Source organism: Pipra filicauda, unplaced genomic scaffold (assembly GCF_003945595.2).
Source record: "Pipra filicauda isolate LSUMZ 115617 unplaced genomic scaffold, ASM394559v2 scaffold47_size6085603_pilon, whole genome shotgun sequence".
NCBI classification, from domain to species: Eukaryota; Metazoa; Chordata; class Aves; order Passeriformes; family Pipridae; genus Pipra; species Pipra filicauda.
Genome location: NW_024104620.1, coordinates 2,090,468 through 2,117,674, shown reverse-complemented (window position 1 = coordinate 2,117,674; position 27,207 = coordinate 2,090,468). Strand labels below are relative to the sequence as shown.

The window sequence follows — 27,207 nt, the reverse complement described above, 5'->3', positions numbered from 1 at the left end:
TTTAAGTACTTTTATTTTTGTAAGAAAGGAGGAAACTAGGTTTCATTTTCATGTCAAAAATTTCACATATCATTTCATGCCCTACTGCCAAAAATTAATTCATATGTCTTAGGGTCACCATAACATATTCTCCTTTAATTTACTAAATTCTCTTCTGAATTTAAAGCAGTTTAGCATTCCATAAAACACTTCCCATATTATTATTTTTCTATATTCTAATGAGTCGTGCACATTTCTGTGGTGGTGAGGATAAGAATTGAGAGGGAGTTTTAACTCTGTGTCTGTAGAACTCCAATCCTGAGAGTTCATGATGAGTGAAGATGCTGAAGCTCTCTGTGCATGAGCTCATCTTGGAATTCTGTTGCTAGGGGGGAATATGTGACATCTTGGTTAACATGAGTGTTTCTTTGCAAACATAAATGCTTCTGTGATAGAAAACCTGATGGCATTATTTGTCATTGTTCAATACTGCAGTTTTGTTAAACTCTTCCGGGAACCATTTTGTATCAGAAATAATTTATGAGAATAAGGCAGATGAAAATGTCAGTATTAGTATTATTTTTGATGTCAACAGTCTTGTATAAATAGGCAATGAACTATTAACATTACTGAAAGTCATGTTAAATTGAGTGACAAAAAGGGGGTTCAGGCTATACTGTATTAAATTTTCATATAACTGTCAGTAGTTTGGCATATTTATAAGCCTACATTAGCAAAGAATAGAATAATCTTTTCCACAACCTAGAAAAATATCATTGTCCCATCATTTTAACAAATAGAGGAGTATTAATAATAAAACCTGATTTCAGACCTGCAGATCTATGTTCTATTACTATTTTATCTTTTTTATTGAAACAATTATTCAGATGAAGGATTATGTGAAATGCCCTGGTTTGGGGGCAGAAATTTAAATACAAGTGTGTACAGGGGGGAAAACAAGAAGAATCTGTGCTATCATCTGAGTTCAACATCTTTGATTTAATGTTTAGATCACAGGGGACAGATATGAATAACCAGACTGATGCATATTAAACTAGTTGGAGCTATTTTTAGGTCAATGGTTTTGTTCCTGCTGTACTCATTAGAGGAAGAGAGTAACTGATCTCATGGCCTTTAAGATGATTTGCAAAACACTTTAAATTAGCATAACTTAAAATAGAAAATGTAGAAAAGAATTACATGAAGTGTGTCACATAAGAAGGGTAAGAAGTAAGTGAAGGAAAAGGAATAAATAAATTATTCTGCATGAATCAGAGAGAGTAGACAAAATGAGGGTGCTTCACTTATGTTGAAAAATTCTCTAATGAATATGATATTAAATGATTGCATAGTATTAAAAAAAAGGCAGACCAGAAGAAAGTTTGAATTGTGGGGTTTGTGGAATATTCAGTTTAATCTTAATTACTTCAACAACCCAGACAACTAAATGGAGAAGAAAGAACAACAAGCTGATTGTTGCAGGGTTGCACATTTCAGAGTTTTGGATGCAGCTGTGGTGAACGGTGTCAGGAGGCAAATGGGAAAGTATTTGTGGATACCTACAGCAAACATCATGTTAAGCTGAGGAAATGATTAATGAGACAAAAAAGAAGTGACATATTCATAATGAAGCATTTTTTTAAATCAGGTAGCAGTAAGGAATTACTATTAGATCAGCAAGAAAATCAGAAAGAATTCTTATGGAAAAGTAATCCTTAATGTTATTTCATTTGACTACTTTGGATTTTGGCTCTTCTATGCTTTTTAAACCAAGTCAGGCCCAAGCCAAGCAGAGCTTCTCTCTCTCATGTGCTCACCAACCCCTCCATGAAGTAGGATTGTGTATATAAGAAGCTCATTCCTGCCTTATGGCTTGGCATGAAGTTTTTCAAATGTAAATCCAAGGATAGCTGGGGTCTCTCATATATAGCACATTCCCTGACTTTCTCTGATCTCTTTCAGATTCTACAGCCACATCACTATTCTTATTGGGCTGTCAATAATAAAATTGGATAGGTTATTTTTCCTGTTTATGCCTGCAGTTTTAATCCAAAGGGATTCTGCCTCGCACATGCAGTACATTATGTAGTTACCTTGATAATCATAGGATCATAAAATGGTTTGGGTTGGAAGGGACCATAAAGATCATCTCATTCCAACCTCCTGCTGTGTGCAGGGACACCTTCCCCAAGACCAGGTTGTCAGAGCTCCATCCAACCTGGTCTTGATTACTGCCAGGGGTGGGGAATCCACAGATGTGCAACCTGTACCAGTGCCTCCCCATCCTCACAGTGAAGAATGTTTTTCAAATATCTGATGTAAACCTACTCCCAGTTTAAATCCGTTCCCCCTTGTCCTACAACATGCTGTTCTAGATAATCTGATTGACTTTAGCTCTTATGTCATCCTATTCTTTCACTGGCAAAGACTAGATATCAAAGAATTGTGTATTAGTTCTACAACAGCCACCTTCACTTTCCGAATTTGCTATAGCCAATGATACGATATTGCTGTTCCCATTCAAGACTCAGGTTTGGTTCTCCATCTTAATTCATAGACTTTTGCCACTTCTGTAAAGCACAGGTGTGACTGGTTTGGTTTTCCAAAGCCTTGTTACTCTCCATTCCTTGTGTTCTGCCTGATACTAATTACTATTTGACTATCACTGGCCTACACATGATCCTTTACTCAGACATACAGTGTATCCACACCTTCACTCAAAGGGATGAGTCTTTGCCTGTCAGATATCCTTTCCTCTCAGTCACCCTGTTAAGCACTTGGTTGTGCTTGCCAGCAGGTTGGGTTCTTCATAATTCAAATGAAGACCATCCTGCCTGCCATTTCATTTCAGAAGTGTCCTCGGGTCACAATTAATCTTCATCTCTTTTCTTCCTGGGAAGCCAGGAAAAATAAAAGTGTTACACTTGATCTGTTCTCCCTAAATTTAAGAAAACCCTTAAGGCTGAATGAAAGCAAAGAGAAGGAGGGTGGGGGAAAAATAATGTCTTGTAAGAGATAATCAAGAATGAGAATAGATTATTAGGATTTGAGAAGGGTTAGTTGGACACATCAGGTCATTTACTTGAAGAGGAGGTTACAAATCAGATATGAAAGCAAAGTCAGGAGATGGAAAAACATTAGTGGCATCTAGAAGTTTGTTTTAAAGAAGACAAGCTTTAAGAAAATAAGTCAGGGAAAAGTGGAAGGATTTAATAAAACAGTGGAATTGTAACAAAGCTATAAATCCTTTAGACATGGGATTTAGATAAGGAAAAAAAATGGTAAAATTACAATAGGGAGTAATCATAGGAGGCAAATGCATTGGGTTTTAAACATTATTTTAAAACCCTCTGAAAAGAAGCTGTAGACTTGGAGTTCATTGTGTGTAAATGTTCATCCCAAAGTGTTCACTGCTTTTCAGACACTGAATATTGATGTTACAGACATCTTTGGTCTGATGCCAGACAGCACTTTTATGTAACAGTATTCATTATCTGAGAGGGGTGGGATAACAAAACAGGCACAGATACTTGTGTTCTAGTAAAAATTGTAGTTATTAGTGCATTAGTAAATATTTGTATATTCATGTGATTATATATAAAGGTTTGTAGATTTGAGAATAATGGAGTGTATTCTAAAGAGACACCAATGTTGCTTTATACAATCATTTATCCTTGCAGCTGGAGGAACCCAGAGTGGCAGGATGGTTTGGAGAGTTTATTCATATCTTAAATTTGTACTTAATACCGTCATTTAAAATAATTTCAATTATTTTAAAATAGCTTATTTCTTCTCATGAAACAGTCAATGATGATACATGCATAAGTGTAAAAATGCAGCTTTTGAGGTGTCCATATCTCACTTTATTTTTTTAACAGTTCCGCATTTGAGCGATGTTTGTAAAGCCACGTTCCATTAGCGTCTAGAGAAACATAGTTGGGCTTCAACCTTAAAACTTGCTACTTTATGATAAATCTGCCTTTAAAGTGCCGACTGCTGTTTTGATTTTTATATACTTTTATCATAAAATAGTTTTCTTTGTCTTGACTAGGTCGGCCGACCTGCAACTGCGCGCTGGGTTTTACGGGGCCAAACTGCAACCAGACGGTCTGTGAGCGCTTCTGCCAAAACGGGGGAACCTGCAGTGTCACCACTGGGAACCAGCCCTTCTGCACCTGCTTGCCTGAGTATACAGGAGACAGGTGCCAGTACTGTAAGTAATTTCCACAAAATTTCAATCCGGGTGTGTAATAAAAGTTTGACAGAATGTAAGTTTAAAACCCGCTTGGGTGACTTTTTTTTTTTAACTCGTTGGTAAATTCAGCCCCAAGTAACTCGTACTGCTGAGGGAATGCAATCTGATGTATTCAGGTGATCTTGGAACATATTTCTGAAATATCCTTCTACACATCGAGGTGAAGAAAGGAACGATTATTTAGGACAAGAGGGCACAATCTTAAACTGCACCAGGGGAGGTTTAGGTCAGGGATTAGGAAGTTCTTTACAGAGGGAGTGATCAGACATTGCAATGGGCTGCTCAGGGAGGTGGTGGAGTCACTGGAGGTGACTCCTCTAATTATCTCATCCCTGGAAGTATTTAAGAAGAGACTGGATGTAGCACTTAGTGCCATAGTCTAGTAGACAAGGTGGTGTTAGGTCGAAGGTTGGACTTGATGATCTCAGAGGCCTTTTTCAACCTTGTTGATTTTGTGATTTATTTATTATTTTTGTGAATGAATCCGTAGAGTGGAGCTGTACAAGATAGATGACTTGGCCAGTAGACATGAGACAATTGTGTTAAAATTTTACACTCCAACTTCTCATATTTGTTATCTTATGCTGATGTAATACCTAAACATAATGTTGACACAGTTGGTTAAAGAACTTCCTGGTGTCCCTTATCTTTGCAGACCAATACAATTCTCAAACTGCTCCTTTACCTTTGGTTTTCATTTCTAACCCCAGAAAGTAGTGTATTGACAATGGCTTTAAGCTTCACACTGCAATATTCCGTCATCTTGCTCAGTCTAAGATCACCTTGAGTGTGGTTTCTGCCCCATCCTGGTATTGAAATTCTAAAGGATTTCTAAATATTACTCTTGTTTAATTCTCAGGTCTTAGATTCTACCCTTTGCATCAGAAGTTCTCCCCAGTTTTTCATTCCACTGACCATCAGGCTCTTCTCATTGAGTACTGTTTTCCAAAGTTTTCCATGCCTTTAGAAAGGCTCTTCTCACTTTCTACATATTTCTCTAATTTTTCACTTCTTTTACAGGGGAGAGGGGAGAGAAGATTATCAGTCAATAGGGATTCTGCTCTTACTCCATATGTATTTCTTTTCTCCCTGTGCTTTCTCTTTCTTTCACTGTTATTTCTTTTCAGTAACTCAAGACATTTGAGCATAATATTGAATTTCTTCTTTTGGTCACTCATTTAAAAATTACAGTTTGTCTTTCTCATGTCTCTTCAACATGATGACTCACAAGTAACTAAGCTGCTAAAGCCAGATTATTTTTCTGAGATCAGAATGATGTTTTTTTAGTCATCTGCTTTTTTTTCTACTCCTGCTTTGCTTTGACTGTAGCATTCTAAAGAGAGGACTGTCATAGTCTTATTAGACTGTCATAGTGCTTGTCATAGAACATTAAATGTGAAAGCCATCACCTCTTTTGTACATTCAGTGAATTTGCTAAAGAAGGCTAGATTTAAACAAAAGGAAAAGGAAATTAGCTTTTATAAAGGTCTGGTTCAGAATTATCTACAATATGCAAAAAGTATTTAGTTTTAGACAAAGGTCTGTCAAACAAGGAAAGTGTTAGTTTGTATCTTAAATAGGATTTGTACTGAAGTAAACTGAATGTATTTCCAGGTGGGGGACTATGAAATAAATTGAAGCCTTTGAATGGAAAACCAGCAAGTAATTGTGATTCTCTCCCCCTTGGTATTAAACAAACTGCATGGATCCATAAATAACTATCTGCAAACACAATTGGGTATTTGAAAATAGTATAGTACATAAATCATGCACAGACAGACACACAGATTAAGAAAAAATATTTACTTGAGGCTTACCCTAAACCAAACAAATTGTTTCTAGTTGAATGCTTCTGCAAACATTTATTTTTTTTTTTTAAGAATTGATTTAAATGTAAATTTATGGGTACTTTTAAAGCAGTGCTTATTATCAGATTTGGATTGTCTGCTGACACTTTGGGAAACTGACACAATACAAAGACTCAAACACTTCATAAAATAGAAAATAAAATCAAACTTTTGTTTATTTAAAACTTAATACTTTTAGGGAAAAGAAGTCTTTTAGAGTATTTTTTGGTGATCAATAACAGTTTTGTGAAATTTTACAGGTTTACAGTTAATAAGGTGTATATAAAGTCATATTTTTTTGCTTTATTCATGCATATGGATGATTTTTTGCTTTATTAATCACATTCACTTTGTATGCATGTTGGAATACATTAATGTAGCATTATTGCAAAAATTGGTTGCCTCCAAGATATCTTTTCCAGTCTTTCTTTGCTGTGATTGAAACTAGTTCATATGCAAAAGATGATACATGAATGTGCATAGGTATTTTATTCCTGCTCCCAAGCTGAAAATATTATTAGTGTTTTTTATAGCAGGGAGAAGACATTTGCTTACAGTATTACCAGCTTGCAAAGACCTTATTTTCCTCATACTTATAGTCTCCAATTACCCAGTGCAGAGTTTCGCCTGTGATTAGTTCACATAAGGGCTAATAACCAAAATGTGTGCTCCGTGTCAAGACACTGGCACTGCTGAAATAAATTTAAGTGAATGAATTTACATAGAATTCTACTAACACTGTGCATGTTATTAAATACACATGAATTTGATGTATTTGAATATAACTCCCTATTTCAAATTCCAGAAATAAGACATACAGAGTAGTTAAAGTTCATTTCTTGTATCATTTAAGGCCCAAACAATCTAAAAAATAGAAAACATTTTCATGCAGTTACAATCATTCAAAGTGGATATAGGGATCTTGCAAGCTGTGACTTGCCCTGAAATTGAAATTCTTTTCTTTAGGGGAAAAAAAAAATTGTGTCATTTCAGCCCAAATACAGCATAAACATTTTAGAAACAGCAGAAGATTAAAGGTGTTTGTGATTGCAATCAATACTAAACCTAATAATTGTTTTAGAGTATGACCTTCCTATTTCTAGGTTTTGGGTTGGGTTGGGTTTGGTTTTTTTTTGCCCAAATGTACATGCAAACATTTTCCCCTTCCACTGCTCTTTCATAAATTGACTCTCAATATTAGCTTTCAAACTACAGTAGTTTTTGTTCCAAAAACAGCCCCCTTGCTGCAAATTGCCATTCTATACCTTGAATCGGGGAATGACAAACAATGAACAACTTCATTTAGTGTCTTTTAAGCCTCTCTGGTTGCTGAGTAGTGATTCCTTAACCAGATGGACCTACAGCCTCTGCAGATCAGTGGAGTTATACATTGAATAATCGAAGAGAAGTAATTCCTCCAATGGTCACGCTCAGTCCTTTAGCAGAACTCTTCCAGCAGTACATACTCCTTGGAGAGGGGGAAAAACTGAGCACAGAGTAGCATAAGCAAAATGTATTTTAATAGGATACTGTCACAAATGATGCTCAGAGAAGCCGTGGGGATTTGAGCGGCCTGGTTTAGTGTGAAGGTGTCCCTGCCCATGGCAGGAGGGTTGGAGCTGGATAATCTCTAAGGTCCCTTCCAACCTAAACCATTCTGTGATTCTATGATCATCCATCCTGAATATATGCAGTAAAATGTATAAATTTTAGTAGTCTCTAATTTAGGGCTTAAAACATGCCCCTGGTCAAACGGCAGCTGGAGAGTTTAGACTTCCATACTCAAGGCTGAGGTTGCTGTTCCATAGAATCAAAATCATGGAATGGCCTGGGTGGGAAGGGACAGGTTGCTTCAAGCTCCATCCAACCTGGCCTTGAACACTTCCAGGGATGGGGCAGTCACAGCTTCTCTGGGCAACCTGTGCCAGTGCCAAGGTTTCATTCTCTACTTGTAGCAGCTACTGACTCACTCTTAGACAGGTACTGAGCTCAAAGGGCTTGAATTATTTGGTTTTGTCAGAAAGCTCATATTTTATTAATATGGACCAGCTTAACTCTAAGGTAATACAGATGCTTAGTAATTGATATCTTAAATATCAATTACTTTGTTTGTCCATCATTAACACCACTGAAAGCTCAACACATGTTAAATACATGGCACTGAAGAAAGTACTGGAAACAGAGAAATAAAGACTTTGAGTGATTTGGGCCCCAGTAAGGAGCTTAAATAATGACTTAAAAAAAACCAAAAAACAACAACAAAATCAAAGCACATACATGCAAAGAAAAACAAATAAACAAAACAACAGCCCCCCCTATAAAATAATAATAATAATAAAAAAATTCACTACCACACAAATAAAAATGAATCAAAATGTAAAGATACCAGTATTTTGTAGTTCTGGAAGTTTCTTCGGTTAGGCAGTTTGGTTTTTGTAGAGGTGTGGAAAATGAGACTGTTACTGGTGCTTCTGAAAAGTTAAAGAATTTACTACTTGAAATCTCAATTCTGCTGGCATTTAAGCAGTTAAATAATATAATGGGGTCTTGCACAGTCTGTAAAGATAAGCAAGTATGTGGCATTTTGTGGAACTTATGGATTATGTCTTTATATATAATTATTAGAACTTCATGAAATTTTAATATGTAGATAAATGAAAATAAAACTTAATTATTTCAAAATATTGTTTCAATTTCAGTTTAGCATAATGCTGTTAATGGTTTTGTGAATGTATCAGAAGATTTTTATTCAGTCAATGTCCCATTAAATACATTAACATTACTCCTTTTCTCATCAGTAGTCTTTATATTCCGTGGGATGATGCCATAAATGTTAGACAACTAGAAGGGGAAAAAAAAATCTCTTACTAAAAAAAATTTATCTTACTATTTCACTTCTCAAGATTACATCGTTAATATATTATATATCCGTTTATGGGATATTCTTGATTCCTGTGGTTGCCAGTGAGTCACCAGCTTCAGTTGTCATCTTGTTTCTATTATAGTAACTTTTAAGACATAAAAGTAATGCATTTTTTTTTTCTATAATAGTCCCTAATGTCTTCCAGTAACTAGCTTTCCTGTTACTTTCAGATGTTTGCCACCATTACTGTGTGAATTCTGAATCCTGTACTATTTCTGATGATGGAAGTGTAGAATGTGTCTGTCCAGTACGGTTTGAAGGTCCAAAATGTGAAGTGGACAAGTGCATCAGGTGCCACGGGGGACACTGCATAATAAACAAGGACAGCAGTGACATAGTATGCAAGTAAGTGTGTAGAGGGGCGTGACTGTGTTCCAAATCATATATTTAATTGCAATTATGATGAATTATCCTTTGAATCTCTTATACAGTCCCTGATCTGGTCACATCAGATCAACTCCTTTGTGTGGTTCCTGCTCATACAAAACTCACTGGCTCCTGCTTTTTTAAACCATCTTTTGGATCACACTTCACTGGGGGAAGCATAAGGCCAGGAGACTAATTGGGTTTTCACTTGAAAAAAAAATTATTCAAGTTAACAACTGAGTTTTACCATACTGTTGAAAGCTGTTCATTCTGCATTATCTGTGACATACTGTGGCATATGTAGTCACATGTGCTGGTTTATTCCTGAGGAATCATTTTGTGTAATAATAGCTTATTTTCATAAAAGGAAAGATGAAAGATATTTTGTGCAATAAACTCTCTGCCTGTGCTAGCTTTTCCAAGTGGGAACCAAGAATTCTTGCAATCAGTAGATCTCATACATATCACATAATCAGTACTTTAATAGGTAGACAATTGTAAGGGGATTCACAGATTTATAAAAACTGATTGCTTTTTTGTATTTTTTTTTAACCATGCCAGTTGCACTAATGGAAAGATTGCCTCTACCTGCCAGCTGTGTGATGGATACTGTTACAACGGTGGTACATGTCAGCTGGACCCAGAGACAAACATTCCTGTCTGTCTGTGAGTATCCTGCATTGTGTGGATAAATAATAATACCTGTGTTCCAACAAATAATAAAGTTATTGTGCATGTGTCTCTATTTTTGGTCCCTCTAGGATGTATAATGTGCTGGTTGCAGTTGTAACTTACAGTACAGTTTTCTAGCTTTTTCTGTAACCTGAGACTTTGTCTACCTTTCTGCAAAATGTGTATTGAAAGACATAACTAAGGAATATACTGTGAATGCATATAAGGTACAAAGATATGTCTTTTGAGACTTCTAATAGTTTCAGGTCAGATCTAAAGCCCGTTTAGGCATTTGTTCTGGAATGGAGTCTGGAAGCATAGGATGGTTGCCTGCCCTGTTTCTCAAAGGTGGATTAAAGTCTTTTCTTCTCTAAAGATGGTCAGATCTGGGGGCAAAACGCTCCTCCTGATGGCTGGAGAGCATAAAAAATAATGCCAGTGTTAATTTCCCTTATGGGTCTGAGGAAATGCGCTCGTGTGTCTCTGATTTGTGTCCTAACCTTCACCCTGCCCACAGTAGTGTGGCTGTTCTGAGGTGAGGTTTTGCTCTCCCTCCTGCACCGTGGTTGAGAGAATAATTCAGGATGCTTTCTTAAGCCCAGACATAAAATGCCAAAGAAAATGGCATTCTGTAGTCTGGTGAAGTACTGTTGTAACAGGTAGAAAAGGCTACATTCTAGTCCTTTCTTGAGAGCTATGGTGTATCTTCTTTTTCAGCTGCTCAATATAAAAATGCTGAAGTAGTCACTGTAGCAAGAAATTAATTTCTTTCCTGCTCTCAGTTACACTGAGCTATGTAGTCATACTCCTTGGGGTTTTTTTGCTTTTAACTACTAAATGATCCAGTCTCTTTTGCACTGCTGGAAAGCTTCAGTGTGGAATGGTCTTCCACTTCTTCAAACAACCTGAAGGTCAGAGCATCCTCCAGGTTGGAAGAGAGAGTTGTTGGAAGGGAAAATCAAACTCGAGTGTCTCATTTCCTGGGTGACATAAGTAAATTGTTGCCCAAAGGGATCTGGCATTACAACTTTGTAAATACAGCTACAGCCAATTCTTCATTTTGTTGATGTGTGTGTGGTAGGTGACCTTAAAAGAGATTACCTGTTTTGTTCAGACTCTCAAGGAAGTTTCATAGAGAAATGGCTAGATTTTGAAACCTGATAAGGGTAAGAGATGGGTCAGTGGTTCCTCCCTGGAGAGCTGAAGCACTCACATGTGCAAAGGGACACAACTGTAGTTTCAGTACCACTGAAAAGTTATCAATAGATGTTTGTAGGTTTGGGGCTAAAGACAATGTAATTTAGTTCTGCATGGTAGCCTTTATTCAGTTGAAAATGCTTTAAGTGCCTATTTGTCTTTTTATTATTATTTTCATTGAGATCATTTTACCTGTTATTTGTACCTCCTTAAATGTCTTCAGTTGAAGACTAGAGACTGATAAATCATAGCAAAATGAGAATATCACAGCTGTAATATGTAAGACTCAAATATGATGACTAAGTCCGGTGATTCATTTGCTTAAACACCTAGAATGGCTATTTTGGAAGCTTGTGATTTTTCCTTTCTTTTCCCTTATAAGACTGACCTAGTATGTTTCTAATTCATGTGGAACACCATAGCACCTCAAGGGAAAAAGGTTTCATACCTTAATTTGTGTGTGAGTTTACAATACATAAGTGCTGTAGCATATACCAACACCATAAACAATGTTAAAAAAATGGTAATGAAAATGTTTAAAGCCTTTGTAATCTGGATCAATCAATAGAAATGTATAGTACATCTGACAATAATACTTTGAGAACCCATCAGTTAGTATAGGCCCGCTGTTTGAAAACTGTTTGATCAGCACTGATGAGCAAACTTTTCAGTATTGTCAGATGGACCTTCCACGAAAAGAGGAGTATTAATTTTGTTTTTTGTGAATCTGTGTCTGTGTGTATATGTGCGTGTCTTGCCATCACTATATATAATGCGTTTAAAATATGTTCAGCAAAGGCAGAATATTTACATAGGTCTATTTTACTGAAATTCTGCAGATGCTCTGTGGGGTTTAAAAGTCAGCGCTGTGACCAGAAAGTGAACCCTTGTGATTACTACTGTCAGAATGAGGGAATTTGCACTTTAACCACGTTTAATGAACCGAGATGCAAGTAGGTTTAACCTTCCACTTAATGCTGCACATTCTGTGACATCATTCCAGGCCACAGTTCATTGGTTCAAGTCATGCACATTCACATACATTTCACAATATATACTTAATCTGGGGGCCCATTTCTATAATACACACTTACCCTTTGATAGTTGCACTGATGAGTATATTTAAACATACATCTGGAGTGTCTGTATCATTAGAGGAAGAAATAAAAAGCTTTATTTTTACTAAGTGAATTGAAAACACTGAAAATGCCGCTTGGCTTTTATTACTCATGTTTTGAGATATTTTACCAAGTTAATCCTACATAGCATAAAGTTTAGCAGTGACATTGCACGTGTTCTATAGTCCAAACCTGATTTCCTATTTCTTATCCATACAGGGAAAGGAGCAGAAGAGCTATTTAGGTACCATTTCAGGAGTTAAGCTTGTATTCATAAGTCTTGCTGTTAAATTTATAGAAATAATGCTGTAAAATAGAAGCTGTTGAACAAAAATATGTGTGCTGCATCATTACTTTGAGTTCTCTGATTTAAAAAAAAGTTCTTACATTTGTATTCTCTATTTCTCCAAGAGATTTTAGGTCTATTTCTTAAAGAGAAAATTTCAGTCTTCATCAGGGAAAGAAACAACCTTAGTCTTTGAAAATCCTGTAAGGCATTTGTATAGAGAGGTATGAAATACCTGTCTTTGCTTTGCTCAACAGTTGTGAGGCAAAAGTCAGAAGTGAAATCATGAACCAAAGACCTAGACTTGTATTAGAATATGAAACTCAAACAGCTTTAAACTTCTCATCTAAATGCATGGCTTATGAAAACATAAAATGCTGCGGGGATGTGATGTGGGTGTCTGGTAGGTAGCAATGACAGTGACTAGGTAGGGTGAATGATCTATTTTTTTAAAAAAATATGGTCACAATTCCTTTGTCAATGTTCTCATGCAATGAAACTCTCTGATTTGAGGTATCATAAATCCATTGGCAATGAGATAATGTCTTGATTACCACTTTTGACACTTGGAAGATATGGAGTGGGTCTGTTGATCAGCACTGTATGGGACACGGGTGCTTGGAATTGTTTGTATCTGTGCATCATACTTGGGTTTTCAGAATCATGCAGCCCTAAGAAGAACATGTTGCTGACTATAAAGTTTTATATTGCACATATAATATAAAATTTTGGGAAAACAGAAAAAAATGCTTAAAGAAGACAGAACAAACAAACAAAAAAACCCGCAACCTGGACTTGTACAAAAGTGGTGTTAGTCTTGGTTTTCTTCCTTTCAAAAAGTGTAATGTTGACACCCAAAGGACTGTTTTATTGATGAAAGCTGTCATTTCTCCCTTTGAGAATGTACTCTTCCACAGAAAATATCAGGAAGGAATTGCAACATTTTGAACATAGTGATTAACTTATTTTGTTTACTTATTATATATTCTGACTGTGACAATATTCCTAAGGCTGTTTTTATTAGATACTTGTGCTACAGACTGAATAATCTAAGCTCAAGTAAAAAGAAAAGCAGTAAAGCACATCAGTAATATGATGAAAGGACTGAGCAATCCTTTCACTTTCATCTTCTCAGAGTTATTTGACATGGTTTTGGATTTTTTTGTTTTTGATTAAAGTTATCGTTAAGCTGGGAAAGAAGAAATGTGGAATAAAAAAAAAGTGGAAAAGGTTGAATTCAAGTTTCTTTTCAGTGTGAGGAATGGTTTCACGTGAATTGGTAATTAGAAGTTTAAGTTTAATTGAAACTGTAATAGATAATTCACATTCCGAATGCAAGCTTAGATAGAGATCATGATAGAGAGAGAAATGTAGCTCCACATGCCTCAGTTCTCCTTGCCAAACTCAGTTCAAGCTCCCATTGTTCCTAGCACCTTTGCTTTTTTCCTGGTCCCAAATTGTTTCTTACCTGGAACTCTTTTATGATTTTATCATCCTGACACTGGCAAGTAGAAGGCATATGGAAGGAGGGAAGGAATCCCATGCTTCCCAAGAATCATTGTGTCAGGGAACAGGAGCCTCAAAGATTTTTCCCGTTAAATTCTGCTCCATTAAAAGGAAAATTATTTATCCCTCCAACCTTCACCTGTGGCCATGTGGGTGTGTATGATGTATGGCATCTGTCTCTGGTCTGAGAGACACTTATCTAATGGTTAACATTTTCCTTAACCAGTGTCTAATTCATGGGTGGGTGATTTTTAGAAGAAATAGGACATGCCTGGGTTTATTGTCATTCTGCAGGAACAGCCAGCATCAGTTGAGATTGCAACCTTTATACATAATCAAACCCTTATTATCATTCAGTAAAGACAATAGAGAATAAGATTTATCTGTTCTAAAGGGCAGTCCTAAAGCTATAATTATTCAGAGTAACCATAAGCCTGTAAGAACAGACTCTCCTTTCACCAACCTGTACTGTTAGCGTACATTTTTATTTTATCTTCCTCTCTCAATATCAGTTGCACATTGGAAGAAGAAGTTGTGTTTTTCACCTAACCAGTTTAGGAATGAATTAAGGCCTTACTCTGGCTGCACATAGGTAAGCAAAAAAAGAAGGGTTTGTGAAGAAAGTCGCCAGTTTCAATGAATGCTTTTTCAGGTTTTAAAATATTCAGAATGTACTGTGATTTCTCTTTAGACATAAGGTCCTATGCTATCTAGATTATTAATTCTTAGCATTATTTTTAGGAGAATAAAGATTATTCGTCTCCCTCTCCCCTGCATTATTGTTGGTTTTGCTCAATTACAAAGGTTGGGAGAGAATTTCAGAATGTTAAAATTCGAGGTACTGACTTCTTCTGAAAAACGTACCATTTAGAGTAGCATGATCTTATATATAGTTACTGTCATTTTAGTATTCTCATACTGCATTTTTTAAGGATCTCTTTAGGGCTACTCACTAATGGGTTGGGGGAGTGTGATGTGAATAACACTAGAAGCATAGAGATATGTCTGATTTGGTCCAGTAAGTTCACAAATGAATTGACAAAAAGAATGAACAGGAGATGAGATTCAGATGGGAAATAAGCAAGAAATGTTTTTTTCTATGTATTTCACAAACTGTCAGTTCCATCTGTTCTATCAGACAGTCTGTCTTTTAATAATTACCTTTATTTATCTTTCTGTTTCCTTCTCACTAATTATCTAGCTGTATATACATTCCTGCAAGAGAAGTGAGGTTTAGAGAGAGATTATACCCGTTGTGATACCAATGAAAGAGCTGGGAAAAAAAACAACTTTAAAGTACACACAGTCATCACTGGTTGTTACATAGGAAGTGCTGTATAAATTTCTTTACTACAAAATATTACCCTCTCTCACCTTTGTTTCTTTTATACCTTTGCTATAACTATAGGTTGCTCTAATCTCATCTTTTTATTTGTATTACTAATATTCTTTGAATCTTCACATAGATGTGGTCTATTATTATCTGCACATAAATGGGATTAAATCATAACTCCTAACACTAGACATTATAGAAATATAACAAAGGGTATTTTCTAAGCTTACAATCAAAACTCCTAGACTATATAAATAACACTGATCCTTATCTAAACCCAACTAAATTTAAAAAAAAGATTTTAAACACTCTAATGAGCTTTTGAGCAATGCTGCATGACTGTGACTGAGGACTTTCAGGTGAAACAAGTAAGATTATACTGTGCTGGCTAATTAATAGGATAGTAACTTATTCCTACTTAGGTTACTCTCTGTGTAGAAGAGTGTTCTGTTCTGTGTGTCTGGAATGTGGAGTCTGTTTCCTAGGTGTCATCAGAAACAGAGAGAGAAAATCAGAGGACAAAGAACAGCATTACCTTAGTTGCTTGTGGATAGATGTGCTGGCTGTTCAGAGGGCTTCAGGTTGTGTGTGTTGTATTTCAGTATTAGGACAAACATCAGTTCTTCCGTAATGAAGAGTAAGTCATCCTGGATAGGTAAGGAGAAGGTACAAACCATACAGGACATTGAAAGAAAACTGAGGAAATTGAAAAGTGTAAAGTAGAGATAGAATAAACTACTTCATTTCTAAATAAAGAATTTTGGTGGAGTAATAGGTTAAAGAGAACAGTGACCAAATGGGGAGAGAACAAGTTGTGGGATTGCTTAAAGGTGATAAGGCTTGAATTTGGAAGTGTATATGGATAAATTAGAAAAAATAACTCCTGCTGGAGTGAAATAAGCAAGAGAGATGTTCTTATAGAATCATGGAGTGGTTTGGGTTGGAGGGGATCTTAAATCTCATCTCGTTCCACCCTGTGCCATGAGCAGGGACACCTTCCACTAGACCAGGTTGCTCAGAGCCCCATCGAGCCTGTCCTTGAACACTTCCAGGGATGAGGCATTCACAGCTTTTCTGGGCAACCTGGTCCAGTGTTCCAGCTTGTTCTGGCCAGCTTTACATCCAGTGGGTTGGATGTAAAGGGACACTGTGTTTGGGGGTAATGTGGGGGTAGGGGGGCAGTGTGCACGTGCACGTGCGTGTGTTTAGGTGACAGAAGTCAGAAGGAAAAGAGTGCATTCCTCTTGACAGAGGAACTCCTCTCCATCTCATGTGCCTGTGATGCTGTACCTTCCTCCTGACATTCCTTTCATGTTGAAAAATCTTCAAATATGAACAGTTTCTGTGTAAGTACATGTGCAACTTTTACGAGTGCTGCAATTACACCCAAGTTTATAACTAAAGGTAACTCATCATCATGGCAAACCTCTGTTCAAAAAGAGGTTCAGGTACATACATAATCCAGGGCCCATACTATGCAATATCCTGACTGGTACTTTCTGAAGGCTGAGTAGAAAAAACCACTGTGGTGTAGAACAATGTCAGGATTGAGCAGCCTGCCTAAGAGGGGAAGGCAGTGGTAACCCTGAGGGGCAGTACAACTCAGAACAGAAAATTTTATGGAGTCTCTTGCAATAAGTGTTTTCCATGTGATTTCCTGGGGTATACTTAATGAGCTCCCCAATTACAATTACAACAGGAATTTCACAGCATTATTCTTTGAGAGCTTTCTTTTTCAGCTGAAAGTATCTTTGTTAAAAATGTCTTGGATTTGAACATAATCAGCAGGTTATAACTTTGTATTATAGAAGATCTGTCATTCAGCTAGTATTAGTTCAAGTATTAAATGCAAAAAGATGTTTGAAGAGTGGTTGTCAAAGGAAGAAATGAGATGATCTTGGAAAAGAGGAGTTTGTATATTTTTGATTGAACATTTACTAACTAGGCTGTAATGCAGATATCCTTTGCCCATGATTCAGATAAAACTTATATAGTATTTGCTGCTGTACATTACTGCTTCCTTTGCCTCTGTGAGGAGAGGAAAACATGGTTTGTCTTATATTGATCCAGTCATTTCTCATTCCTTTCTTATTTTGCCATTTCAGTCTCTTCTTTTCCATTTCTTTGTTGCTCATTGTAATTTCAGCTTCAGTACTAGTCATCTAGACATGCATACTTTTTATATATTTATTTCATTATTACTACTTTTATAGCATCTGTACTGTACACATTGCTAATAGCATGGTGTTTAATGGCCCTCAGTTACTTCTTTTTCTTACCTTGGGATGAAGGAGGCTGAGTTGTACTTGAATGCTTGTTCCTTTGCAGTGATCACCATGCAACAACTGTGAATGATGTTGCATACTAATGTACATACTAATGTCATACACAAATTAAAAGTCATGTTTAAGGTCCCATTTGATTTTTTTCATGTATATTGTGACTAAATTTAAGATGTTTTTGAGTTCCTCAAAAGTAATTTTTTTATTGTTTTGCTTGCTTTTGGATGATGCAATTTTCCTATTCTCAGTTTATTGGGTTGTGAGGTAACCTGTATTTATTTCAGGTAATGTTTAAAGTATCTACCCCTTAGCTTCTACATTGTTTTCCTTATAAAGATGCTAAGTGATGCTCATTAGACAAAACTAATTAGACCACTAATATGTGGTCTCTTCATGTATAAAATAATTATGGAAAAGTTATTTTTTGAAAATAATGATACTTTACAATAAAGCAGAAGGTACAGAATGTGCTGTTATTGATCAGTCTTGGGTTGTTTGGTCTTTCATTGTTATGAAAGTTCTTTGTACCTTTGAGGGTTTATCTGTGCGTTTAACTCTATAATATCAGCTCCCTCCATGAGCACAGCATACCTACAAAATGTTGCTAAATTCATTACAATAGTTTAGTGGTTTGGTTTTGTTCAAGGCTTTTCTCATCCTATGTCATGCTATAGCTTGGATGAAAAAGGGGATTATTTTGATTTCTGTCTTTCAATGTAATTTAATACAGATAATAATAACTGTAAACCAGATGTTCTCTTATCTTACAAATACTTTTGATATTAATGATAAGACATATTCCAATGAAATTTTAATGGAAGTGTTCTTAAATTAATGAGGCTGGATACTTTTATTAGGATGTTTTGCTATATATTACTGTCTTTGTCTAAAAAGAAAAGTTAGGAAATTATTTTGTATAATGAAGAAATATCATTTATAAATAAGAAATATTTTCAATTCCCTTTCCACCTCTATTTTGTAAGGAATGTCTCACAGATTCTGTTATACTTCTAGAATAATCTTTCAGTACTACTTTCTGTCATTTTTTGGATACATACTGGTATATTGAGTTGGAAAGCACTTGTCTACAAAAGCACTTTTAACTACATATTATGCCTGCTGTATTATATTTTTATGACAATGCCCACAGCACAAAAAAAGGGAGGAAAAAAGAGAAACAAAATTAAAAACACCCCACACACTGCCACCAAATTACCCTTTTTACTATTTTTTTTCTATGTATTCAGACATTTCATAGTCAAATGGTTTCTTTTGGTCAAGTGCCCGTATAATTGAGTTTAGAGTGTTTGAGCACACTGACCTATAATGGTTATACAGAAACAGAGGAGAGAGGCATTTTCTCTCATGAATAGATTCTGTAACTACAGCGTGATCAATCTCTGAAATGTAAATATCTTCATTCTAAATATTCCTCACTACAAGTGGGACACCTTTATCATCTCAATTTAAAGTTTTTAAAACATCTCTCTTTGTAATATTATTTCCTCAACATAAATAATTCCAGTTGCATAGGCATCCTGTATCTCAGAAGGCATTTCCCAAGCAGGCATCTCTCTCTAAAAACAGAATTCAATTGTAACAGTGAGAGCTGTAGCATAGTTTTATTGATGACCTTGGCAGCAGCCCGTGTACAGCCTTTATTTATCCCATTTCACATTCAGTTTTCACACTCTCATTCTCTGTGATATTGCTGCTCTTTGATCCTTCACTGTTTCTGTTGGGAACTGGGGATTTGCACCTTAAGATGTTCACTGTAGCACCTTGTAGCACTCAGCTGACTCCAACCTGTCCTTCACTGTCAAGTTCCCCATCTGTTTCCATCTGTATTTGTTTGGGTAGCTCAGATTAGGCATTTTCAGTGTTTTTTATTCCCAGTTTTTGATAATATAAATGTGAAACCAGTGGCTTTATGTAGTTTAGCTTTGTTAATGCCTTTGGCCATACTGCAAATGCCCTGTCTGACCATACAGCTATTGGCAGTGGTACAGAACAAAAGCTCCTGGTACTAAATTGTTTGTAAAGGTACAAACTACTGTGCATCAAATTGAACCAGGAGTCAGTTCCCATGCCAGGTATGGGAGCAGTCTGAATTTCAGTGTCCTAATACCAGAAAATGCTTATTAAGAACATTTTATGTTATTATATAATAACATATTATGTTATTAAGAACAATTTCTGTCTGAAGACAATTGAAACTGGTTAAGACCTGCTCATTTCCCATGTTCCCACATGAACAGTTGTCCATGTCCCAACCCCATCATTATTCATGTGCCTGCTCATGGCCAATTTTGTGTGTCAAACTTCCATGCAGAAAACACAACTTTCCCCTGGGCTTTATTTCTTTTCCTATTCTTTCTGCCCAAGACAAGTCTGTAGTAGTTTGCTGGGCAATCATTTTACCTCAAAGTTTAGAAGGAAATGACAGCCATCCTGCCAACTTCAGCCTCTTTGAAGTTTATTGGAGACAGCAAGCATTTGGAAAATATCAAAATGAAGTGGCAACTAATGATGTTTTTATGAGACTTCTATCAAATGCTTCAAATGTATTTCAGTATTGCTGATTTTTACAATTAAAATGCCAAGATAGGTACAGAACTGCAATATTTTTGCCTTAGTTTATTCCCTCTGGTTATCGCATATAAACCTGTAGGATTTGTTTCTTTACCAGCTCTTGTGATGTCATACCTGCTATAAGATTTTGGAGAACATAATTGCACATTATACACAATTTTCTCATGAACTTATGGTGATTCTTTTTCTAGTCTCACTATCTTATATTCTTTAAACTGTTTTAAGACGGATTTATCACAATTATTCTTATATACAGTGGAAGCATTTGAAATCTTGAATATAAGGATTTAAGTACAGAGTTCAGATTTGTCCAACTCTCAAATAAATCTTTCCCTTTCAAAAATGTAGCATTAAATGCATATTGCCTCTCATAACAAGTTTTAATCACATGGGCTGAATCCCAAGCAACAATGATGCAAAATTTCAGTAAGAAATATAAAGATTTTATTTCATGGTTGTCATATGCCATCAGCTTGGAGTCCAGTAGAATATTCTAAATGTAAAGATATATAGTGTTTTTCTCCAAGAATGGATATACTTATTTTGCAGCTGTAGGTTGAAAACTGATATTTTTAAAAAACAAATTCCCTAAGTAGTATCTTAGTAAGGTAGACTGTCAGTGCAAGTATTTTTATCTTATGTAATTGCTAAAGAGATCTGAAAAAAAAAGTAACAGATGTATCTTTTGAAAGATTAAAGTCATGTGTTCCCTGTGACTTAGAATGTGCTCAAGTGGTGGTAAGCAGGTGGAAAAGTCAGTTGAGTTCAGCTATAAAGTGTGTTGTCGTGAACCATAATGTGTGTAATTAATTGGTAATTGGGGGTTCCTTTGCAGTGAGGAAACTTAACTGTGTATTTGCCATATTTATTTAAGTAAACAAACTTATTTCAGTAAACATGCAAAATTCTAAATTATAATGCAATTTAGCTATTGTGTGACAGTTTTTGAATTAACTAGCAATAATAATCAATATATACAAATAAATCATAATGTTTTTAAAGACTGTCTGTGCCTTCCCTTCTGTAGAGTTTAAGCACCTTCATAACCCATTGTACCAAAAATGAAATTAGTGTCCAGTAAAAAGTTCAAGCTCAATATGAAACCCAGTAAAGAGATTTATCTGAGTGTTGGGTTGTGCTGGAATAGACCTAGGAGCAAAGAGAGAAAAAACCATTCTTTTGCAGTGATCTGCAAAGGTAAAAGAGTCAAAAGCATCCCCAGCAAAGCTGGCTGGGTGTCTCGTGTAAGAATAGCACTGGTTTTGTCTGGAATATTTTGTATCTTTCCAAACCTTTTAGTATAGAACAATGTCAGTCACTAAGCATCCTAAACTCTAAACTTGCTCTCTAAACTTTGCAATTTGTTAAATCCTTAGAAAGGCATCAGGTAGCAGGAGTTCTTAGAACTGTGTGAGGGTAACACTCTATTGTACCTCCCTAAAGATAGCTTATGTTGAAATTCATAAATAATTCAAAAATACTTAGAAAAAACATGATTCATTGCACAATATGCAACAGAGGCAGATGAAAAGTGACTACTTGCTGCTGTTTCCACACAGAGAATTTGAGGTTCTGTAGTAAACTTAATCATATTTACAGCAGGATGAATAAGCAATTGAATTTCATTCAGGTATTTGTTTCTGGTTTTGATGGATTTGCTGAGTCTGCATCCATGGACTCCTTGTGTTTGCTTGTATGCACAGAGAGTGTTCTGAATCCTAATGGAAGAAATATTTGCCTATTGATATTCACAGAAGGAAATTATAGCAGAATAAGCTGTGTGCTTATCCAGGCACCTGCCTCCTGGAGCACATACTGAATATAAACAGTATTTAGGGTTCCTGTCCCTTTAGGACGACTCTTGATGCTTTCACTCCCATGCCTGCTTACACACATGTATTTATATTTCTGCAAATACATATCTAGTTATAAAGTTCAAAATTTAAAATTATAGGATGTTATATACTTTTGATTAAGCCTTTTGTTTTATTATTCAAGCATTTTAGAAAAGGACTCTGGAATGAAGATTGCAGCGGTAAAAACAGAAACTGAAGACACAAAGCTCTAGTTTTAAACTAAAAATGCACTCAGAATGTTGTAAGAGCCATTGCAGAGTTGTGCTGACTTCTTCCATGAGGCTTCTTGTTGATTTTGTAGAATCACTGTTGTCATTCATGTAGCTCTTGAGAAGATACTGGTGGTCACTTTAAAAGGTTACTGTGTTAAGGTTACTGTGTTAATAGCTGACATCTACTAACTTTATACCATCTTAATTGGATCCTTTTAGATGTTCAGCCAACTGGTCAGGCACACAGTGTGAGAGGCCAGCTCCCAAAAGCAGCAAGTCTGACAATATCAGTACAAGTAAGTCCTTCAGTTAACTGCTATTACTTGTCAAATTTGCCTCTGTTTAGAAATCTAAAGCCGGTAATATTATAGAATGTGATTTCGTGTTGTGAAATGTGCTGCTTACCTGCATCTTTTTCTTTAAAAAAAAAAACAAATGCAGGTATTTCTTGACTTTTTATCATCACTGAGTGTTACATGAGGTGGTTTGGATGCAGGCCATGCTGTACACTCACTGCTCCAAGGGCTAACTGCACTTTTCTTGAAGAAAGTGTATCAAGTGACAAGCATTTGGCGATATCAACACAGTGCAGAGAACTAGTGTGAGACCTCTGACCATTTAAGTCCTACTGAAAGCATAAAAAATAGAGTTGCAGGTGGTGCATAACTTTTGTACAGGCTGTCTGCAGAGGTTTGAATTTTACCTACTGTGAAAATCATCCTGGAAGTTAGAATAGCTCCTGTCATATTTTTTTAAACACATCTGTGAGCATAAAAGGAAGGTATTGCTACACTATTGGCACTTTAAACTGGACAGAGCTGCCTGCAGAGTGTTGAGTATGCTGATAGTACCCTGCTGTATGTGTCTTCATCACTTTTAGCCCAAGTGGAGCAGTAAAATGAGTTACCCAGTATTCAGGTCAGCTTGATGCTTAGATGAAATCTTCCCAGCGATCCGGACAAGTGCAAGAACACTTAAAACTGGAAATAGGCAAAAAAGCAGCCAGAACCCAGATCAGTATTTCGTGCTGAGGGAATACCTGCTCTAATTTGGGAAATGACTTCTCTTAGACCCCAGCCTGCACCATGGTTACCAAACAGCAATTCATGCCTGGTGGGCTGTTTTTAAGGGGTTTTTTTCTTGGAAGTTTACATGCCAAGACAAAATTAACCTATTTTTCTTTTGTTTTGGTTTGTTTTTTTATTTTGGGGTGTTCCTAAGTAGAACTTAATCCAGCTATTTATCACATGTTTTCTTAAAATGCCCTTGTTGTAATGTTCTTTACATGCTGAATCTTAGTAAGCTGAAGTGAACTCAGGATGCTTCAAGTTTTTTATTCAGTAGTACTTCATTTCTTGTCTCTGACAACCTGACTTGGCTTTCAGTAAGCCTTCAGGCAGAATTCAAGGCATTTTTCAATTCTTTATTTAGACTGTGTTTAATGTAGAGCAGAGAGTGCCAAGAGCTTATTTTTTTAATAAACCAGTAAATGGAGCCAATGAAACAACCAGCAATATTTTTGTTTTCCACCAGTTAAGGGTTGTGATATTAAACATGCCATTCCACACTGGCTTTATGCTGGAGTGCTGTAGTTTATAAGGGCTAGATTATTTATAACATAAAATTATTTGCTGCATGTATTTCTTTACTACCATGTACTTACAGTAAGGCTGAGAAATTCTTTAAAGGGCACAATTGCTGACTCTAATTTTGCAGGTAGTCTCATTTCAGTGAAATTATCTGCCAAAATAATGTTAGGCCCATTTACTTCTTCCCTGTTCCCACCTCGCCTTTAACATCCCTGTCTGATCTGGGCACTGTTTTTCTGCTGCATTAAGCATTATTGTTATAAGCACATAGTTTTTGTCATTGCTTGTATCAACATAACAAAATTGTTGGCTCTCAAGTGCAATGCAGTAAAATGCAGGAATGCAGCAACCATTTAGAAATTAATATTGTTCACTAATTTTTGTTTTTCCACTAATAAAAGTAGTAAATACATATAAATGCTAATGAATTCTTCAATCAAAACCAAGTCTACTGAATATTTTAAATTAATAGCTCTATGACATAAACTGCTGAAGATGATAGTGGCAGTCAGAGGCCACTCCAGTCTAAACTGTTCAGTAATTCCACATATTTTCACAGGGTATTGCTGCAAACGAGGGCAGGGAATTAGTTCAAAGTATATTGGTATCCAGAAAGAGGAAATTCCTGCTTTGCTTAAAAAAGTACTTGTGTGTACACTATTATCTGTAATGAGGTTGCTTTTTTTAATTGATCAGCATTAAAATCTCAAATCAGTGAAGCTTATCACATGAAATTGCATTTGTTGGTGCGGGAAATTATTCTTTTCTTATTAATTTAACTGTTTTACAGCTATGAAGCCATGAGTATTCAATGATACTTCCCTTCTATTTTAGGAAGCATAGCAATCATTGTTCCTCTTGTTTTACTGGTGACTTTGATCACTACTCTGGTAATTGGACTATTTCTTTGCAAAAGAAAACGAAGGTGAGTAATTTTATATTGATATATGAGGTAAAAAATAAATCTTTAAAGTATGTGCATCTTTTTGATATACAAAAAATCACTTTATGTATGTTGAGTAGATATTAAAAATACAAAACTAAACCAACCAAACAAACAAAAAACCACAAAAAAAGCCACACAACAAATGATCCAAAACCTGTTTTTCGATGCAGTGAATTGAATTAATTATATTTTGGTTCTTGCTGGAACAACCACGTCTATTATTTATACTTATATTCCTCATACACTAGAAAAAAAAAATTGCAGTTCTTATGCACCTTGCTCTATCCTGCCAAGGCTGTTAGTAACAAGTGTTAATAACTTTACCCAGAGACTTAGAGAACTTAATAAATAGAATTAATGTATTTCATTGAAACTACATAATTAATATTGTTCAAGTCATAGTGAAGATGTAAACAATGATGAAAGTGTTTACTGTAGAGTCCCAAACCTTGTTGTCATTACTGTGTTCCTGTAGTATCTTGCATAGGAAGCCAAATTCCAGGATTGATTTTGTTCCCTTAAATTTAGATGCCTTAGAGCTGATGAGGAACTTGGGCAGTTGAATTAGACTTTTTGACTTTGACCATTTCTTCAAAGGCCATGTTGGGTGGCCAGGCAGGCAGGGAGTGTTTCTGCTGCATGCACACACCTGAGAGAACTGCTAATTTTCTCGTGTTCAGAGAAACAAGAATCTGATGTTGATGGTGATGCAGATTTAACAAGGAAAGATTCCTAGTAATAAGAACATGGCCCGCTAGGGAAGTCCTGAGCGGGAATCAGACAACAAACCATTTATTTCAGGCCTGTAGCTGTCCTGCTCATTGGCCTTGAGCAGCTGTCTTCCTTTCTCCTGGGGCTTGTTACCCCACCTTTGAAACCAAGATAATTTCTTGTTGTTAAGTCCTTTAGAAATATGTGATGAATCTGCTGTTTCTGCAAATGTGACCATTTACGTGGCTGTTTCAGTCCTCCAGGCTAAAAGAATCTTTTAAGTTGCTATGATCTGGCATCTCCCCTGCAGACTCTGGTGTAAACTAGTAAGCATTAATTTTTAAAACCTTTTTTATAAAGCCAACAAGATAAATACGTTCCCTGTCCATGCTGGTATTAATGCTGACCGTGCCAGGCTCTATGGATGTCATTATGTGCTGCTGTACCTCAAACACAAACTTTAGTGATAGCTAAATCCTGAAAACCAGTTGCTGGCCTGTAAATTATTTAAGTTATTGAGAATCACTTGTTAAATAATAGATTTTCAGTAGAGAAATAGAACTAGCCTCAATAAAGAATTTTCTTCTTAAAATTATCTTTGAAAATATATTTTAGGGTAATTTTATCTCCTCAAAGAAGACTGTTAAGTGCTAAAGTAGGTGTAGTTGTTCAGCACTTATAAGCTACAGTAAAGTGCTTATTTTAGAAAATATTTTGTTCTATGCTATTTCTTAAAAATACAGACCATTTAGTATATTGGATTTCAAACACTGACTACAGCTTTTTCAACCAACAAGAGGACTCTACTGTTGTCATCCTGACTGTGACCTCCCTATTATTCCCTTGTAATTCTAGAGAACATATTGCATTTGGAAAAAAATTACCCTCTTGAGTTTATTTCTATTGCTCAGACTGAAATCACCTCCTTAGCTGAAAGAAATGAATTCAGCAACTGAAACAATTCAACTCAATCACTTATCTTTACTGATACCTAGTTCAAGGTTAAAAATAAGACTGTCTTTTACCAAAGCTTGAAAAAAAAAGAAGTTGAACTTCAGCTTTCCAATAACCAGGCAGGGAATACAAACTGGAGCTATGAGAAGTTCATACATTTTTAATGCATTGTAATGAAACCATTTCCTTGTCCTCAGTTTACAACTGACTTTGGGCAACCGATTTGAGATAGAAGTGAAGTGGATGAGGGAGGGAACATGACTCAGGTTCACTTCATTCCTGCAGGGAATCTGCAGTGAGTTCTAAAGGCTTTCCTTGGGAAGTGAAGGAAATCTGGAGATAATCAGAGGAAGTCAGTGTTATTGGACAACGAGTTAGCACTTTGTATGAATTCACACCACTACAGTCAAACTGAGAGAAACAGTAACATTCTACCTCCGGCTTCTGGGAGATCTATACATAGACTCAGATTGTTACTTTGCTTGGAAAATGGAAGGATTTGCTGATTGTCTCTGCAGGAAACACTTTTTCATCCCGTTGCTTTTAGATATTAAACATAATATCCAAAAAAATTACTGGAAAA

The 27,207-nt window shown here is 36.0% G+C and overlaps 1 protein-coding gene across 7 annotated transcripts in view; it reads left to right on the top strand.

Moving 5' to 3' along the window:
* The window catches only part of LRP1B (LDL receptor related protein 1B), a 669,756-nt gene that overhangs the window by 636,761 nt on the left and 5,788 nt on the right, over positions 1-27,207 (top strand). For 6 of the 7 annotated variants that reach the window (XR_005565475.1, XM_027748979.2, XM_039386367.1 and 3 more), the window contains 6 exons: positions 4,031-4,192; positions 9,175-9,349; positions 9,932-10,036; positions 12,079-12,192; positions 22,644-22,720; positions 24,848-24,938. Coding sequence is in view for 6 of the 7 variants with exons in the window: in XM_027748979.2 (XP_027604780.2) it covers positions 4,031-4,192; positions 9,175-9,349; positions 9,932-10,036; positions 12,079-12,192; positions 22,644-22,720; positions 24,848-24,938 (724 nt within the window). In the remaining variant the exon portion in view is untranslated. The remainder of the gene's footprint in view (positions 1-4,030; positions 4,193-9,174; positions 9,350-9,931; positions 10,037-12,078; positions 12,193-22,643; positions 22,721-24,847; positions 24,939-27,207) is intronic. The other variant, XM_027748987.2, reaches the window with a different exon arrangement.